Below are 20,021 nucleotides of genomic sequence, written 5' to 3'. Positions count from 1 at the left end.
ACTGCGATGGAGCTCCGTATGCCACGGCAAACTGGCTGACACTGACGGCGGCGGTGCACAAATGCTGCGCAGCTAGCGCCATTCGACGGCCAACACCTGGTGTGTCCGCTGTGCCGTGCGTGTGATCATTGCTTGTACAGCCCTCTCGCAGTGTCCGGAGCAAGTATGGTGGGTCTGGCACACCGGTGTCAATGTGTTCTTTTTTCCATTTCCAGGAGTGTAAGTACATAACGTCCCCACGAGTCTTGCGTACTGTGCCATGGAACTTTAATTACTTAAACCGAACTCGGAAAATGAATACAGGGTGACATCTATTAAAAGAGTAACATTAAATCTATGAAGTACAGGGGTTAGGCAAAATAATGTGAACACTTGTACTTACTTGAGAATTGTTTATTAATAAGGGTTAGATCCCCATAATACAGCTGTGATTCTTCTTGGAATACTGACATATAATGATTGTATAGTCTTCAGTGGAATGTTATGCAATTCTTCGATCGGAACCTCTTCTAACTCCTATAGCGACGAGGTAGGCAAAAATTTGCTCCGGAATCGGCGCTCCAATACTGCCCGCAAGGGTTCGATAATGTTCAAGTCCGGGGACTATGCTGTCCAGGGAAGAAGCTGCAGTTCAGTTGCATGCTCCTCGCAGCACGATTGTACTGTCCTGACTGTGTGAATGGGTGCATTATTGTCCGGAAATATGGCATAATTGTCGGAAAACAACATTTGACTCACTGGGTGCACCCGATCACATAAACTCTTCACATAATCGTTTGCTGTAACACGGCCTTTGAGACTAATGATGGCACCAGCGGAGTACCATTATATGGCTGCCCACACCATCACACTTCCACCTCCATGTTTAACCGCTGGAATCAAGCAATTGGTATAGTAAGCTTCTTTTAGCATTCTCCAGACGTAAACACGGCCCAGTGTTGGAAATAACGAAAACATTGACTCGTCGCCCCATATAGCATGTTCCCACTGATCAGCCGTCCAGGATTTATGCTCCTGACACCATGTTTTACGCTTCTTTGCGCTGCTGTTTTCGGTATAGCAGCTCGTCCACGAATATTCGCTTTATGGAATTCTCGGTGGACAGTGTAGATACGTACGGGATCTCGAAGATGGCTATTGAACTCTGGAGTCACTTTAGCTGCCGTAGTTTTGTGTTGGTTTGACATAATTCGTGTTAGCGTACGAAGATGTCTGTCATTTGCTTTTGATTTGCCCCCACTGTTACGTTCTCGCGATGATGCCTTTCCATGTTTTGTGTAGGTTGTCATGGCTGTTGAGGCAGTTGCTCTTGAAACATTCAGTAATTTGGCTGTCTCGGTTACTGATGCTCCAGCTAATCGGGCCCCCACAATCAGCCCCCAACAAATCTTTCATTGTAAGTCGACTTCGGCCTCTGAATGCAAATACGAAGTGTGAACTATTCGTAGCAAGTTGCACTGATGTCTAGTCCGCGCCGAACTTGCACAGTCCAGCGCGACACGTGCCTCACCTGCGTTGTTGACCATCACACAACCATCCCGTTACTACCACTCTTCACATTATTTTACCTGTCCCTGTATGATAACAAAATCCTCAAAAAACCTTCATAGAAACACTGACACGAGTAGGTTACGGAGCAGGATTACTTTTTGAGCAATAAGCTGTTATAGAAAGATATAGTTCATCACGTGTCAGCTCCATTTAAATTCTGAAGCAATACCATACTAGTTCCCTAACATTAATTGCAGACACATAAGTTAGCCCACATTTCATAGTGACAATAACAACCCCACAATACTGACAGGACATATATGGTTCCAAATCGAACCCAACTCAGAACCATTCCAACAAAGATTTTAGCGTGAACCTGTCAGTTACTTCCAGTCGTTCTGTATCCACACACCTCGATTTTATAATTTTGTACATAGGGCCCCCTACACTCTTATTTGAAAATGTTCGCTTAAGATCAGCAATTCCGTTACTAAAATATGAAACAACCAGTAGCACTACTAAATTTCAAAACTACATCTTCATACAATAATATTCATACAATAATATTAAAAGCACATTAATATAGAATGTAAAGATCATCTTCTGTCATGTATGGTACAGTTCCACTTGCCTAGCTGCCTTTACTTGTTCTGACCTTTCTGTTTATTGTCCACACAGATAACAGGTAGATACTCTACAATAGAGTTCCTGCTCCCCAGCAGGATACAGCAAAATCAGCATGAGGTCCAATGACACAGTTAGCATTCCGCAGTTGGTGAAAATGGTTTGATATAAATAATGCACTATAACCAAGTTCCCACATCACAGCCCTGTGCACTTTATACTTACACCACAGCACAGGTACTAATGCGATAGGTAAATAATCACCAATAACGTCTCATCGTTATGTGAAAGGTACTTAGGGAGTGACAAGGCAAAAACCAACTATACCATACATTGTGTTTGCGGTAAAACACAATGACAACAAGAACAGCAAATTCACTTACATATGGAATTACTCAGAAAGACTCCCACGTAACAGTGCATTGTCTCGAGCCTTCTCTACCAAAAAAACAAGAGGCTGTTACTACCTTCCCCATCACACAGAAAGCAATATCCCATCACGATCCATGTTGTACAGGCCTCAGTCCTCTCTGAAGTTGGTGACTCAAAGTCTCCACAGATTTAATCCTGGTAACTACTGCAAATTTCCACGTCAGTCACATCCTGCTATACATACAGCTTGCGCTTCCTTGTTATCGTCCTGCAGTCCCCCATGTAACGACCGTCCTGACTGGTATCTCCATCCTCCCAGTGGTGCACGACATGCAGACCATCGACCGCCAAGAACCTACCGATAGGCAAACACATGCCAAACAGCACAGAGTGAGAGGGCAGATAGGTTCGTCCAGTCGTGTCGCGAACTTAAATACGGGAAATGGACTTGTTTGCAGAAAGGCGAGTGGGTTCGACTCAGGCAGTGTGAGGACATCCGAAGCACCACGGCGCGTTAGCATGGTGAACACTGTTGCCGATTCCCTGCACATTTATACGCTGTAGAGGGCCAGTCCATATTACCCACAGTCGTCTGATTTCTGCCGTGTGTGACTGTGGCGAAGATCTGTCAGATGCTCGAAAGCATTAAGAATATATATGTATTAATCAGAAGTACACAGAGGTCTTTTCCCGGAACTCGGCACCTTACGCGTGCTTTTGGAGCGCACATCAGGCCAGTAAATGCTGATCCATACACGCTTTGCAAGCTCGAAGTGGCAACTGTTGCGTCCCAAGTGGACTACGATCCCAGTAGTGCCACCAACACAGGCAGGACGGTAGCATGCAAACTCTGCTAATTGATCTCCAGAACATTCTTGTTGAAGTCGCAGTGCCCAGGTGTGGCACCCTCCAGCCATGCTCGGAGTGTGTGTAGTTGTGCAGACGAAGGCTGCAGCCTCCTTTGAGGACAGAGATGCTGGCAGCATCGTGCCTGCTGCAGATACCAGGAAGAAAGGGCTTACCCTCAGGATGACAGATGACGATCTTTTACTGGTCAGGCCTCTAGAAGTCCAGCTGGTTGGTGACAGTCACAGTACCCCATCAGTCTCAACTCAGTAGTACGCACTACAGCTCTGCAACTCATAGCAGACAATGTCCCTCCAACAGGATATGGTGCTCCAAGGAAGTCTAAAGGCGAGTAGTCAAGCACAGTGTCGACCAACAGAAGCCTCCCCTCTTCACTGGACCTCCACAATTGAACAGAAATCCAGGCAGACAGCAGTAGTGTCTATGCTACATGCGCTTGTGTGGCCTGGTACAGTGATGCAGCGATGATGTCATACGTCCTGGCTCACCCATTTGGTTAGCTCTATTGGTCGCTTCAGAATTTCTCAACTTTGCCTTTCAGACGCTTTTTCATGTTGTGTCGGTAAATGAGTACTTGCTCTTACGATTGATCTGGGCTTTCTTGTGACACTCTGTGCAGTCAACATTGTACGCTATCTTCCTGTTGCCAAGATGTCGTTGTGCTACATATACAAGTAAGTCACATTTATCGAAAAGTATTTCTTGTTGTTGACCCGTGCTATAACGAATCGTAGCTCTCAGGGTGTATAAAGAAAGAGAGAAGAATGTTATAGAAATATGTGTAGTATTAGTGACCTTCGTCATATATATTTCTTCTTCTTCATCGTTTCTCCCGCAATGTAGCGGGCTCTGCTCTTCTGGCTCCCAGTCTTCATGTGGCGCCATCTTGTTCTTCTTACGGCTGGAAACCCGCCCTCTTGAGGTCAATATGAAAAGTATCTCCGCATCGTTGCTTCGTTCTCCCGATACGTCGTTTACAGTTCTCTTTCAGCGAAAACAAACGATTTGTTGTTGTTTCTTGATCTGCTCTACGTGTGTGTCGATACCGATGAAGATGGTTTCCCCTTGGTTTTCAACCATTGGTTCAACTCCATACCACCTTGGAATTTCATCATTAGTGACATGAGAATGAAATTCTTGGGCAGACATCCACCGAAGTTCCTATGTTTCCATAACAGCAACACCATACTCTGCGTCTTTCGTTGTTTTCCGACATTGTGCACTGAATAAGGCAACTGGGCAGATTGCAAAGTTGAGTCTATTTGCATCTTCATGTGGCAAGTTAGTTATTTCATTGCATTTTCGATACATGATTCGAATGACCTTTTTCATTGAAACAATGTGTAATGAGTAAGTTTACAGGACATGTACATACTATTAGTATTAATACAATGAACACATAGGGGGATGTTCTGTTCCTACTCGTGGAATTACACTTAAATACAATATAGATTTTTACTTATAAAGGATTTGATGGTGAAATACTGTTAATGAAGGTGGATTTGATAGTGATGTTATTTAGTTAATTTAATTGATATTGGCTTTGAGGTGTGTACACATCGCTTTTTGCTCTAATTAAGGGCTATTCTAGTAGAATTTTTAAGATAGCTTCAATGCAGATGAAATAAGTTATATCACAGTAGATGTGTTGGAAAGTGTATCTAGGTAGAGATTCAAGATGTAACTTATTAGTAAAATACTTCACTTACCATGAAAGTTTTACTGTGCAAATCAGAATGTCTTGATTATAGATTTTATTCTGTTGAGTTTCTGTTTATTTAATTATTTAATATAAATAATATATTGTATTATATTATTATAGTTTATTGGTAATGTAAGTGATTTATGAAATATTACATTAAATGTGTTAGAGTAGATTTAATTTGTTGTACCTTTTGTATCAGGATTTATGAAATTTTAGCATTTATTTTGATTGTCTCATTTTAGGTTGATTTACAAATAACTTATAGTTATTGTGTCATAACTAATGTTAAGTTATTTGTAGAAATGATATGTTAATCGTTTTCTAAGATATCTAGTTTATTAAGAAAAATGTTCTCTTGATAATATTTCGATGTTTGGCCTGCTCACTGAGTATTTGTTTTAAAAAAGCCACAGTATTTTGACTATGCAAAGGTAGCATAATCATTAGTCTCTCAATTAATGGGTGGAATGAATGGTTTGATGAGAAATCAATTGTCTCTTAGTAAATTTTTGAATGTAACTATAAAGTCAAAAGGCTTAAATTTATCTTTAGAATGAAGAGCCCCTATAGAGCTTAACATTTTACTTTTATATAGTTTTGGTTGCTCTTTCTATATTTAATGATAATATTTTGTTCAAGTGACATGGAGAATAAATAAATTCTTCATTATTAAATCATAGATTTATATTTGTTTCATGATCGATAAGTTATGATCGTAAGATTAAGTTACCTTATGGATAACAGTTTAATTGTTTTCAAGAGCTCATACTGACAAAGATAATCGCGACCTCAATGTTGGATAAAGAAATATTTTGGGTGCAGGAGCCCATCGATTTGTTCTGTTTGACCTTTAAATTTTTACATGATCTGAGTTCAGATTGGTGTTTGGAGCCAGTGTGGGTAGTTTCATAAGATTATTTGTCCATATTCATATGAAAGGATCATGTGGATAAAATATTTTTGTATTACTGATTGATATTAATTGATTAATGTGTTGAATTTAGAATACATTTATGTAGATTTTTCTAGTAATATTATTGATAGTTTATGATTTATTTTAATTTTTTCCTTTAATTATCTGTGTTTTTCTGGAAAAATGGTTGTAGGTTAGCTATACAAATTTCTTTGCTACTTGCCAGACATTTTATGTAACTAGGCTAAGAAGTTTGTTGCTGGACACTGAACAGCTTTCTGAGCCACTGACATCTTTACTCATAGATAATAAAGGTCATTTTCCATCAAGTGTTGTAGGTATGGATCTCACTGTTCTTCTTAAATTGTGCTGGATTAATTATGATGAATGTAATTACAGAATATATGAAGTGAGATGGCACAGTTAAAATGCTTAGATCTTGGAAAAGATACCTAAATGACGTCTATGGGTGAACACCACGTACTATTCTTACTGCTCACTTTTGCACGGTCAATATTTTGCAAGCTATGTCATGAGATTAATTAATATGTTTCTGAGATTAGCAATTATACAAAGAACAAAATTAGCTGAACTTAACTACTTGAGAAATTTAATAACATACTTCTTCGAGTTCAAGTTGCAATCAACATCTAAACCCAGAATTTTGGAGCATCCTACCATATTTACTGAATCCTGCTTATATGCTACATCAGTTTTTGTTTGACTGTATCTGTTGCACAGAACTGAATATAATGTTCCTTTTTTTAAAATTTGGAGAGAGTCACTTTTATGACAACAACTTAATAATTCTGCTGTTGCTGTTCCTCCAGTGGGGTTTATCGTAACACTAGCACTGTATGCAAAAAGTATCTGTTCGTCTTTTTTAATGTTTCGTGGAAGACCATTGAGATATAGAGGATGATTTTTTCCACCATGTACATAGTCTAGGGATTGATCGATGAGAGGATACAAAACAAAAAAGTCTAGAGAACTTATGTCTGGAAATGCATAGTTTCCATGCTAGAGACCATTTATTCAATCATACTCTGTCTCATAAATATTGTGTATGCAGAGCCCACTGAGGATATGGAGACACTGTAGGAGTGTATTCATGCTGACTTTGACACTTTCCATCTGAATGTGTGAGACAGAATATGCTACATGTATGCACTGACAGAATATGCTACATGTATGCACTGAGGCAGATGGAAACATTTTCCACACATGCTGTAACTGTGGCTGCATGGTACAGTGCACACTAAGACGCAGTCTCTGTAACATTGTCTGGAAAGAGCACAAAAAATAGCAAAAGAGGATATTTTATTATGTAAGGCTTTGATGAGTGAATGTATAAACAGCATTCGAAGTCGAGCCACCCTTCTGGAATCTAAATTTTGATGTGCTAAGTTAATTGTTTCGAATTAACTGTTAGCCAACTCATGAGTAAATTACTTTTTCGATTTTTTTGGAAAAAGTCGTCAGTAAGGAAACTGGGCGATAACTGTGTCTTTCTTGGCACCTTTCTTATGAAGAGGTTTAAAGATGGAATATTTCAAGGTGTCTGGAAAATTTTCCTTTGCCAGAGATGCATTACACGTCTTATTAAGAACTTTATTTCTGAAGTGTAAAGACGTTTTTATAATTCTGTTTAAAATTCTATCGACATCACAGGAGCTTTTGGTTTTTTAGAGATTTATTAATTTCGGTGAAGGTTGTTGCTGCTAGTTCTAGTTGCTTAAATATTTATGGAATGACATTTTTAATATGTTCCCTTGGTTCACCAACTGCACCCTATAATCTGTATAATATAAAACCATATTGTGTTGTTACATGTAAGAGGTGTCTGTTAAAAGTCGCTGCAACTTGGTCCAGTTGGTCAGTGAACGTGTTCCCGCTTGCAGACCACCCGAACGTGCGCGTCTTCATCACGCACTCCGGCCTGATGGGCACCCAGGAGGCGGTGGCGGCGGGCGTGCCCATGCTCGCCATGCCCATGTTCGACGACCAGTTCCTCAACGCGGACCGCGTCGTGGCCGGCGGCAGCGGCCTCAAGCTGCTCTACCGAGACCTCAGCCGAGGGACGCTGGCCACCGCCCTCAACCAGCTGCTCAACGACCCGAGGTGAGCCGCCTCCAATCTGGCACCCCTTCACACTTGTCTGTAACGAAATATTTTCTAATTCTGTACGAGTTTCCTGTTGCGAAAGTCGAAATAAGTAACACCGAGGGAACACAGAGAGAGGCAAGTGATGGAACAGCGCCTAGAAAATGGGGCTTAAACGATAACCATCCTCCCAAATGCGATAACATTATGAGATCTGGATATCTACATACACCTCCATACACCCCAAGCCACCTAGCAGTCTGTGACGAATGATACTTCTGCTGCCACTGACTTTCCACTCCTTTCCTGTTCCAGTGACAGTCTGGAACCGCGCGACCGCAACGGTTGCAGGTTCGAATCCTACCTCGGGCATGGATGTGTGTGATGCCCTTAGGTTTAAGTAGTTCTAAGTTCTAAGGGACTGATGACCTCAGAAGTTAAGTCCCATAGAGCTCAGAGCCTGTTCCAGTGGGGAATGTTGCCTGTGAAGAATGACAGTTCATTAAACCCCGTATGGCATGTAGTTGAATGATTTTCACGTCGTCATCATTTCGCGAGATATATGTGGAAGGAAGCAACACTCTCTCGGAAATTCAAATATAAACCTCTCCGAACTGTGCAACTCCTACCTTGTAGCTTCTGCCACTTGAGTTTTTTGAGCATATGAGTAATGCACTCGGTCTATTAATCCTACTTGGTAAACCTCCAAGACTTAGGAACAATAGTCAAGAATCGGTAGAACGAGAATTTAGTAAATTCGTTATTCAGTGGTACAACTACGTTTGAAATTCTTGCAATGAATGTCAACCTGGCATCCGTTTTTCTATGAGTTTGTTTTATGTGGTCATTTCACCTCAGCTCGCTCCGAACATTTACTCCTAAGTATTTTTATGATACATGCTGGTCCCAGTGATACATTGCTGGTGGAGTAATCGAGCGCTAGAGACTCTCTTCGTCTTTTTTATGCACATTAAGTTACGTTCACTTACCTTCATAGCCAACTGCCAGTCCTTGCACCATCTGTCAACGTTCTGCACGGTCTTCCTGTATCTCACTAAAATCGTCTGGAGAGGCTACGTTGATACAGACAACAGCCCACCCACAAAGGGCCTCATGAGGCTTCCAAAGTTATCCAGTAGATCAGGGCTGGCCATGGCCTGCCAAACTGCACACGACCCCAATGTGCGAGGTGTGTACAGACTGGCATCCGGCCTCTCTAGGCTTTGTCTGGCACTACTCAGTAGTACTCACTACAACAGGACGCTTGATTAAGCACCGTGGCATGACATTCTTCTGTCGGCATAACTTTCTTCAGGTCAGTAGAAACGTGGTTCCTTACCCTTTGCAATTTGTTTGTTTGCTGTTTGTTTGTGTCATAAAAGAAGGTCACAGGTCCAGTGGGTGTCTGGAGCAAATAGTCTGTCGTCACAAACCTTTAAAAATGAACAGGAACGATAGAAAAGAAGTCTAAGAATTATCTATACCTATTATGAGATAGAGAGCTGCGTCAAACCAGTCTCAGGACTGAAGACCACAACAACAACATTATGAGATACAGCTGAGGGACTGATGACCCTGTAGTTTGGTCCTTTTATACCCCAAACCAGCCTACATACAGTTGCATAATCAACATGCACTGCACATTTGCTATGGAATTACATTAAAACAAAATGCCAAAAGAGTTTTAAGATTTACTTGATAATTAAAGAGCAAACAATTGCAATGAATTATGGGCAGGATTCATTGTTCTGTGCAGGAAGAAGCACTTTGCGCTAAATTTGCAGGCATGGAGCATGTGAAGGAACTGGTGGTACAAATTGTAAAACGTATGACGTCGCACATATTATTCCACTGTGAAGGAACTGGTGCCATGAGGCTGTGCTGTGCATGCGACGTGTGACCACCTCAACAGAGGTCAGTTGTAAGAAAAGACTGATCGATTTGATCAGCTGCCTGGCTGAAGGTTAAGGATGCCAAAGTTGCTCGCTAATGTTGAGCTCGAGCTAGGGCAATCAGGTCTCTAGCAGCAGCGCTGTACTCCAATTTTTTAAGCTCGTGTGTGAAACTCAATGGGGTTCGTGAACAGGGCCAATGAGATCCTGCAGAAAGGCACTGGAGACACCATAGGGGACATCAGTCCTCCACAGATAAGGTGTGCGCTTAGTAATGTTGGAAAGCACGTTAAAATTCGAGAGGGATGCTGTCAGTGTCAGGTGACTTGCTTGCAGCTCCGACTTGGATAGCATGGAGGACTTCATCCTGTGTTACTGGTGCCTACAATGCCAATGCCTCCTCCTCTGGTAACGTGAGACAAGAGACTTCTTCAGTAACAGCTGTGCATGGGGGTTGTTAGTGTACCACATAACGTAATGGACGTGAAGGGCACGTCCAGTGCTGCAGAAGGTGCTGTCTGCCATCATCATCAGTGAATCAAAGCCCAGTACCGTCTGCTAGAAGGTGGTACATCAAAACAGTTCCCAAAAACATTTGGTTATAACTATGTCCTAGCACCATCATCCCTTCAAGGTGGTAATAATAGTTCAGGGATTGCCTCCTCCAAACTGTCAAGTCTGTACTATACGCCATCAAACAACAGGGATGCATAAGCACTATCGCAGCGACCACATGAATCTCAAGTCACCTCGATAAGCTGCCGACCGTTGGAAAACGCTAGTAGGACCACATTCAGCTTCCAAATACCCCTTCCATGCCACATCCTCTGGTGGTCAAGTGTGAACGTGTGGCCACACACTGCATGATCGTAAAAGCGTGATGGGGCAGATCTCATCCAGATGGGTTTCTCCCACCAGCGAGCGAGAGGTATAAAAGCGACCAAGGCTACTGGAAGCAGGTGTGGTGTACTGCGTGAAACTGAGGTGGTCGTCTTGAACTTGTTCCGACGCGTCCACAAGTCGGAGACGGCCGTCGATCCTGCCCAGCTCTGTGCAAGGCGAATGATGCAGCAGCTGATCCTTGGGGTGGAGGGTGGAATTGCTGCCCCACAAAATGAGGTAAGACTGCCGCCAGAAAGAAGGTTGAGCATTTCCTACTCTTCCACGATCCTCAAAGAGCACATTTGTTAATAATTGGGACACAGAAGTGTGTGAGACGTATGCTCCTCGTGTCTAGAAGATATTACACGTCGTCGACTGGTAATTCTTCATGTATGAGGATCGCCACACAGCTACCGGTATCTAACTCATGGGAGACGAAAGGAATGTTCCCAAATTGGTTAACGAAACCATGTATATGCACTTCTTGTAAGAGAGCCACGTCTCAGTCCGCCACTCGAAGTGTATCGTGGAGCACCTCCAGTTTATTTAGGGCAGAGGCAGTGCTGACATAGGCCGTAGCTAGGTGATATGTCTGTTCCGGCACTCCTGTAGTCGAGGCGTGGGGTCTACCAGTGGTAGTCAGCTAGTGCAGGCAGCAATAGACAATTGAAGCGCGGTGGTTCCTGTGATGAGGTAGTAAGAGGCACACAATTTGTGGAACGCTCCTACCCACAGAATTTACAACCCATTCCAATTCCTTCACTACGTCATCCGCCAAAGAAACAGAAGCAGCGCGTTGTCCAGTGGTAGACTCATCAAGAAACTCCCACGTGTCGGTGACCTCCTTAGGCGGCTTGTCAACAGAGGGCGCAGATGGTGGAGGAGAATACGATACAGGCTGTGGGAAGACAAACCATTGAGGGAGGTGGAGAAAGATTCACGTTCAACAGCAGGTCCTCTGAGATTGATGCATCTTTTGACGGCGGTTCACCATCAGTTGCGGACATCCTGGGGATACAATAGCCATCTGGCATAGGACTGCATTTCTTATGCTTCATTTGTGACTTGTTCCATGTCAGAGTGCGACCGACCGCCATCTGACGCCACTCGAACGATAAAAAAAGCAGAGGTTAGCTAAGAACATCCCAGTCAAGCCAGCTTTAAATAAATAAATAAATAAAGCTGTAATTAAAACTGACTCTTCAGTGCAGCTCTTTGTCTGAAGCAAATCCACAGGCACCAGTGTCTTTCTTCAGGGCTCCAAAAGTACAGAAATCGCGTGGAGTGTGAGTAAGAGCTTTCCAGCTTTCCATCGAGACTTGTGCTGCATATTCGAAAACAAGCTTGGGGATACATCGCCCGCACACACCCTCCATGCAGTCGCGAACTCTCCCCATGCGATATTTTGGAGCCCTCAAGAACCCACGTCCAAAAATTTACTTCGGATGGAGAGTTTCATGCCTGTGTACTATGATGTTACACGCAGGCAACCGCAGATATTTTCACAATTGAAAGAAAAACAGCCCTGGGTCACTATTTTTAAGAAATTAGCCTCGTTTCAACAGTGCTAGGAGTGTCTTCCTCAGAATTTAAATTGAAAATGGTCTATATTCTATAACATGGTCGCAGAATTATGACTAAAATCGTATAATATGGTATAACTATGGAATGATTGTGAAAGACTGGCAGTACGTATATGTCATTCATAAAATACTTAACGCTATCATACGTTTTTAGTCATAATTCTGTGACCATGTTATAGAATATAGACCATTCTCTGATTTAAATTCTGAGGAAGACACTCCTAGCAGTGTTGAAACCAGCTTAATTTGTTAAAAATAGTGACCGAGGACTGTTTTTCTTTCAATTGTAACTATTCAAGGTCTCTGAACGTGCAGCCAGGTAAACAATTTCGCAAATGTTTTTCTGTGAAGGCACTGAAATACTTGACTCACACTAGGATAAATGAATTAAACATCAGATGAAAGTAAATCGAGCAAAGTAAATGAGTAATAACTGTCAGTTTTTCGTCTTATTTTCTGTCTTCTGGAAATAAGCGGCCAGTTTTATTTGCCTCGTATTCAGAATTCCAGTTGCCTATCTGTTCGTTATATATAGGACTCTAAAGAAGTCAGGAGAAGCCGTAAGTCGTCAGGTTCATCGCAAGGTTCAAATACTGAACGCGTATCGTTATCCGCTGCGCACAATTATGTAGCTGTCTCTTACCTAGTGACGACAATTTGTTTTTAGGATCTGGAGAGTAGATAATTTCTCCGAAGTATTGTGTTGTCAGATGTTGTTCTAACTATGCTCTGTCCTTCCTCTTGTTTCAGGTATTACGAGCGCGCCAAGCACCTATCTCGGCTGTTCCGGGACCGCCCCCGGCCGCCGTTAGAGGAGGCGGTGTACTGGGTGGAGTACGTCATCAGGCACCGGGGGGCGCCGCACCTCAGGTCCGCCGCACTGGACCTGTCCTGGTACCAGTACCTGCTGCTAGATGTCGCTGCCTTCGTGGTGGCCACGCTGGCAGCGGCGCTGCTGGTACTGTACCTCGTCATTCGCAAAATATCGTCCTGCTTGGTGGGGACCTCTCGCCCTGTGCCGAAAGGGAAGAAGAGGAACTGAGACGATCCGCACCACAAGCCACGATAACAGTTAAATGTGTCATCCACAGTCGCATCTTCGAGGAGGCTGTATTTGGGACTGATGTAGATAGCAGATCTGGCTAAAAGAACTGTGCTAATTTATTTGAACCACTTTCCGATGACATTCTGGAGCACTGCCAATAATATTATGAAATACTTGGTGCTAGCGTGTGACAGTGGGTCTAACATCTCACAGTTTAGATGGACTGATTTTCTACCCCCGTGCACTCTGTTATTAAAACACTCTTGCGAGTAAAACAAATAAAGCTTACTTGCAAGAGAAGTGTCGCTTAGATGAAACGCCACATACACTGAAATGATCTGTTGCATAATTCTGGACACAAATATAATGGTCCTGCTCGGATGACTAATGGAGTGAATCTCGTAGTTTGTTAGTTACCGACTGCTTTATGCCATTTTTCCTTACCTTGTTTTATGGCATCTTTAATCAAAGTATAACTGTTGAAATGGGATAGGAACGCTAAGCTAAAAAGGAACTGTTACTTAAATTGAGCAGAAGCATGCGAAGAAAATGCTGCAGAGCGGGCAGAATTGTTAGCAAAGTAGAAAATTGTACACAACAAGTACACACAGCAGAAATTAAACTAAAAATACACGAAGGTGTGGGGACGGTTATGAAGCAAGGAAGTAGAAATTGCTCATTTATTATGTTGTTAAACGTTGGCAACATAAATTAATTCCTATACTTCGTCCTGCCAGGAAGGCTACACTCAGTTTGGTTTAAAAAACAGTCAGGAATGCAGTCCAAGAGGTGAGAGTATAACTTTGTATTTTCTGCTTATAACAAAAGGCGTAGTGGGTCAGCATCATGTCCAAAGATTGCCTAACTTATATGGAACTTGGAGAATCATTCTACAAAATTATTGGTCAAAAGGTAATCAGCTGATGGTAAAATTATAATTCTTAACAGCATCTAAGGAACTGCTTCTGATAGGAACACTTTCCCACAAGCACATTATATTACACAAGCAACTCCATGTTTTGAGACAACAGGCTCTACAGGTAATTTCTGGAGGTTTCATAGTTGGTATAGCATTGATGAAAGATAGTGAATGAGGGACCCAGTTCATATTAGTAGTGCACTGCCGTTTCTGCCTAAAAACGCTGATGCAGTATAAGTATGCTACAATTTCGCGTGTCATATTGTATTGACATCAGCACCAGCACTTCCATATGTCCAAGGCCACACCAGGATTCACGACATCTGGCCACTTGAAAAGGTGGAGAGCACAGAATGGGTTGGGGGGAGGAGTGACCGTGTATCAGTATCAGCATTTTATCTCGAAGACCGTTCCAGGATTCATAACGTCGCTATCATCGCACCTGGTCTCATGCGAAGCCCATGAAATATTCCACCCATGGTATATTGGAGCGAGTAAATAGCGTATCTGTCTTTAAACAACTAAAAATGATCACTTGTATATAAAATATAATTATCGATTAGGAATTCATATTAGCTGAAAATGAGATTTATGATAAATATAAAAATACTGTAAACCCAAAATAAAAGCAAGTCCTGTTTCACATCCTGCCTGCTCCTCTCCCAACAACTAATGCAGTGCAGAAGAGGTTTGCTTACTGCCACCAGCATTGTTTAATCGAAGTATTTGATCTTTGTACCACGATTTCTTACTACCTCCAATAATTTTCTCCATTGTCAAAAAACACAACGGAGTCGTAAATTAATTATTTTTCACATCTAAGGTAATTGAAATAACTCTAAAATGCCTGCAAAATATGTTGGGAGTCCGAAAAGTGCGATGTTTATACTGCTTGTTGAGGTCAATAACAAAAAATTCTCTAAGACTCAAGTGAGTCAGTATGATGTCACTTACATCTGCAATGTAATATAAATCATGAGTTCGTTTCCACATAAACACGTGTTCGCCAAATGAGTATCCAAAATTCAAAATTATGTACCTAGTGTTAGATTCCATGTCTAATAACAGTTGGCATTCTACAATGTAGGACTAATATCTCGACGTCGTGAAAGTAACCTGGCCAAGCTTATAATTGCAGAAAAATACGTGTTAGATCAAATACTAGGCTAAGCGGGTAAATAGACAGACCAAATGTAACTAATTAGACCCATTCTTGATGAATTCTTGACGGCAGTTACAACACACCCCCAAATTAAATATTTCAGCATTTAAAGTGTTCCAAAGCACTGTTTTAGGAGAACCAAAATGAATGCATAATGTTACTCAGCAGGAAAAATGTGAAGTAAGCTACACTGCAAATTATTGCTATTATTATTACACATATAGCAGGCCTACGGAAGGCTATGTACAATAAGAACACATTACATGGTAAATCACAAAAGAGTAATCAATTAATTATTTCACACGTCTAAGACATCGTAAAAAGTTTAAAATGTTTGCAAAATTGTAGGCAGCGCAAAAAGTACGTTGTTTACATTGCAAGTCGTGGTTAATAACAAAAAAAAAAAACACTGTAATGTGCAAACCAGTGGGTGTGACATCACATACCAATTAAGCCTTCTCTTTATGTCGCTCACAACACACCTTCAAAGTACATATTCATGGATTTAAATTGTTCTCTGCGCCATTTTAGGAGGACCAGCAGAGGAACGTTATTCGCAATTGAAATATAACCGATGATATTGATTGAAAATTACTGCTGTTATTACAAATGACACAGGCCTACTGAAGGCTACATTGATAACAGCAGTTTGCAATCAAAAGGCTCTCCTAAATCTTTTACAGTATTTTTCCCGTATTACCACCCACAATATCTGAAAAGTAGGTCAGCTACATGAAGGGAACGATGTTGTCTTTGCAGCACTGTATGAATACGTAAAATGCGTATTCAGTCTATGCAGTTTCATTTGTGAAAACTATGGTTCACGAAAATAACAACCTGTAACCAACTAACCACACACAACAGAGTTGTCTTATTACAGAATGATGGAATAATCTCTTTTATTACTAAATATGATCTACCTTGGTCTGCAAGGAAACACACGACCAAAGACGGAAATAGTGAGAGATGTGACATCTCTTAAGAGGTGTCACAGTTGACATCTCAGAAAATAACTACTAATCATATGTCATGAAACATCTCGAACTTTGCCCCCACAAAGTGGATATCGCCAAATCCAAATTGTCTATAGAGTAATTAAAATCCTTGTTTATCGTAATATCAGTAAAAATGCGACGAAAGTTCGATTCAGTACACTTTGCAAGTACAATGAGCCATCAAAGACGCAAGACATTGTATGACCACCCTCCATAGCTTCGAGTGCTAAGCAAATGCCACAACAAGGAGTAAATAGACTTTATTCTCTGTAACATGCACTTCAGTAGATGTATCAGGTGATCAAAAAGTCAGTATAAATTTGAAAACTGAATAAATCACGGAATAATGTAGATAGAGAGGTACAAATTGACACCCGTTCTTGGAATGACATGTGGTTTTATTAGAAACAAAAAAATACAAAAGTTAAAAAATGTACGACAGATGGAGATTCATCTGATCAGAACAGCAATAGTTAGCATAACAAAGTAAGACAAAGCAAAGATGATTTTCTTTACAGGAAATGCTCAATATATCCACCATCATTTCTCAACAGTAGCTGTAGTCGAGGAATAATGTTGTGAACAGCACTGTAAAGCATGTCGGGAGTTATGGTGAGGCATTGGCTTCGGATGTTGTCATTCAGCATCCCTAGAGATGTCGGTCGATCACGATACACTTGCGACTTCAGGTATCCCCAAAGCCAATAATCGCACGGACAGACGACTGGGGACCTGGGAGGCCAAGCATGACGAAAGTGGCGGCTCGGCACACGATCACCACCAAACGACGCGCGGAAGAGATCTTTCACGCGTCTAGCAATATGGGGTGGAGCGCCATCCTGCATAAACATCGTGCGTTCCAGCAGGTGTTTATCAGCCAGGCTGGGGATGATGCGATGCTGTAACATATCGGCGTACCTCTCACCCGGCACGGTATCAGTCACAAAACCAGAATCACACATTTCCTCGAAGAAAAAAGGCCCGATAACGGTAGATGTGGTAAATCCAACCCATACCGTGACTTTCACGTCTTGCAGTGGAGTTTCCACGACAGTTCTAGGATTTTCGGTAGCCCAAATTCTGCAGTTGTGGGCGTTGAAGGCCCTCGGAGCGTGAAATGAGCTTCGTCGGTCCACAACACGTTACTCAACCAATTGTCATCTTCCGCCATCTTTTGAATCGCCCACCCCGCAAATCCTCTCCGCTTCACTAAATCGCCAGGTAACAGTTCATGATGCCGATGGAGTTGGTGCGGATAGCATCGGAGGGTACGCCTAAGTGCCATCCAGACAGTAGTGTATGGAATGCCGGTGCGACGTGTGACTGCACGAGCGCTGACTTCCCCGTGCATAGACGAAGCCGCTACAGTCTCCATTTCTTCCTGAACTGTCTTAGCAGCATTACGCTTTATGCTCCGTCGGCCACCACGGGGTCAACCGTCTAATCAACCTGTGGCTTCGAACTTCGAAATCATTCTCGCCACAGCTGTATTCGTCAACGGACCTTTACCTGTTCGAATCACCTTCCTATGGCGATAGGATCGAGACGCTGAAGTAGCACATTCCCCTTTCTGATAATACAGCTTCACTAAAAGCGCCTATTCAGGTAACGTCATCATGCTGCGACTGCTGGCGCATCTCATTCTCTCTCTCATTACAGCTCCTTTTATACACGATTATCGTGCGCAGTCATTGATGGTTTGCTGTCCAGCACCATCTGTCGGACATGTTGCGAACTTTGTTTTTTTTGTTCTAATAAAACCCCATGTCATTCCAAGCATGTGTGTCAAATTTTACCTCTCTATCTACATTATTCCGTAGTTTATTAAGTTTTCAAATTTATACTGACTTTTTGATCACCTGGTAAATGTGCAAGTAGCCCTGTTCTAAAATTTAATTAGTCACAGAAAACGACTCTAGACATTCTACCAATCCATGATGCTACATCAGTGGAAATACACTGAGGTGACAATGGTCATGTGGCACCTCCGAGTATCATGTCGGACCTTCTTCTTCCCGGCGTTTTGCAGCAACTCGATGTGTCAAGGACTCAACAAGTTATTGGGATTCCCCTGCAGAAATATTGAGCTATGCTGCCTCTATAGCCATCCCTAACGGCGAAAGTGTTGCCCGTGCAGGACTTTGTGCAGAAACTGATCTGTTGATTACTTCCCATAAATGTTCAGAGATTCATATCGGGTAACCTGGGTGTCCAAATCATAAACTCGAACTGTCCAGAATGTTCTTCAACCCAGTTGTGAACAACTGTGGCCCAGTTACAAGATGCATTGTCACCCATAAAAATTCCGTAGTTGTTTTGGTACATGAAGTCCATGGACAACATAGATACATGGTCTTTTTGGGGTCTGCGCCACACTCTCTCGCTACCATCAGCTCCTTTCCGCTGAAATTGAGACTCATCTGACCAGTCCACGGTTTTCCAGTCATCTAGGGTCCAACCGCTATGGTCACGAGCCCAGGAGAAGTGCCTCAGGCGTTGCATCGGTCGTCTGCTGCCATAGCCCATTAACGCTAAATTTCGCCACACTGTTCTAACAGATACGTTCGTCGTACTTCCCGCATTGATTTCTGCAATTACTTTACGCGGTGTTGTTGCTTGTCCGCTATTACTGAAGACTCTACGCAAACGCCACTAATGTTTGACCTTAAGTGAAAGCCGTCGGCCACTGCGTGATCCAATGTGAGAGTTAACGCCAGTAATTTGGTACCGTAGGCTCGCTCTTGACGCTGTGGATCTCAGAATGGTGAATTCCCTAACGATTTCCATAGTGGAATGTCCCATGCTTTTAGCTCCAACTACCGCTCTGCATTCAAAGTCCGTTAATTCTCATCGTGCAACCCTAATCACGATGGACAACATTTCACATGAATAACCTGAGTACAAACGACTGCACTTTTTTACTTTGTGTACGCTATACTACCTCCATCTTTTATTTTATTTTATTTACACGTCAAGTTCCGTAGGAACAAATTGAGAAGAAAATCTCCAAGGTCATGGAACGTATCAGTACATGAAATTACAACACAAAAGTAATAACAGATTAAAATAAGAGTTTAGCAACCCGAAAAAACCAGCCCATAAGTTTAAGTAACGCAATCAACAATACAAATAGAACCAGCTTAATTTTTCAGGGAAGTCCTCGACAGAATAGAAGGAGTGACCCATGAGGAAACTTTTGACTTTAGATTTGAAAGCACGTAGATTACTGCAAAGATTTTCGAATTCGAGTAGTAGCGTAATGAAAAGGGATGCAGCAATATACTGCACACCTTTCTGCACAAGAGTTAAGGAAGTTCGATCCAAATCATGTTTGAATTCTGCCGAGTATTACTTATTCTTGGGAATAACCTGATATTGTTAACAAGAAATGGCAGTAAGGAATATATATATTGAGAGGCCAATGTCAAAATACCCAGACTCATGAACAGTGGTCGACAAGAAGTTCAT

At 42.1% G+C, this 20,021-nt stretch overlaps 1 protein-coding gene across 1 annotated transcript in view; it reads left to right on the top strand.

The window, feature by feature from the left end:
- LOC126272830 (UDP-glycosyltransferase UGT5-like) overlaps nucleotides 1–15,195 on the top strand; it is an 88,112-nt gene extending 72,917 nt beyond the window's left edge. The window contains exons 5-6 of the mRNA XM_049976030.1: nucleotides 7,874–8,093; nucleotides 13,183–15,195. Of these exons, the coding sequence (XP_049831987.1) occupies nucleotides 7,874–8,093; nucleotides 13,183–13,474 (512 nt within the window). The 3' untranslated portion in view covers nucleotides 13,475–15,195. The remainder of the gene's footprint in view (nucleotides 1–7,873; nucleotides 8,094–13,182) is intronic.
- The last annotated feature ends 4,826 nt before the right edge of the window (nucleotides 15,196–20,021 follow it).

This window comes from Schistocerca gregaria, chromosome 5 (genome assembly GCF_023897955.1).
Source record: "Schistocerca gregaria isolate iqSchGreg1 chromosome 5, iqSchGreg1.2, whole genome shotgun sequence".
Lineage (NCBI taxonomy): Eukaryota > Metazoa > Arthropoda > Insecta > Orthoptera > Acrididae > Schistocerca > Schistocerca gregaria.
This window is presented reverse-complemented; position numbering and strand designations above follow the sequence as displayed.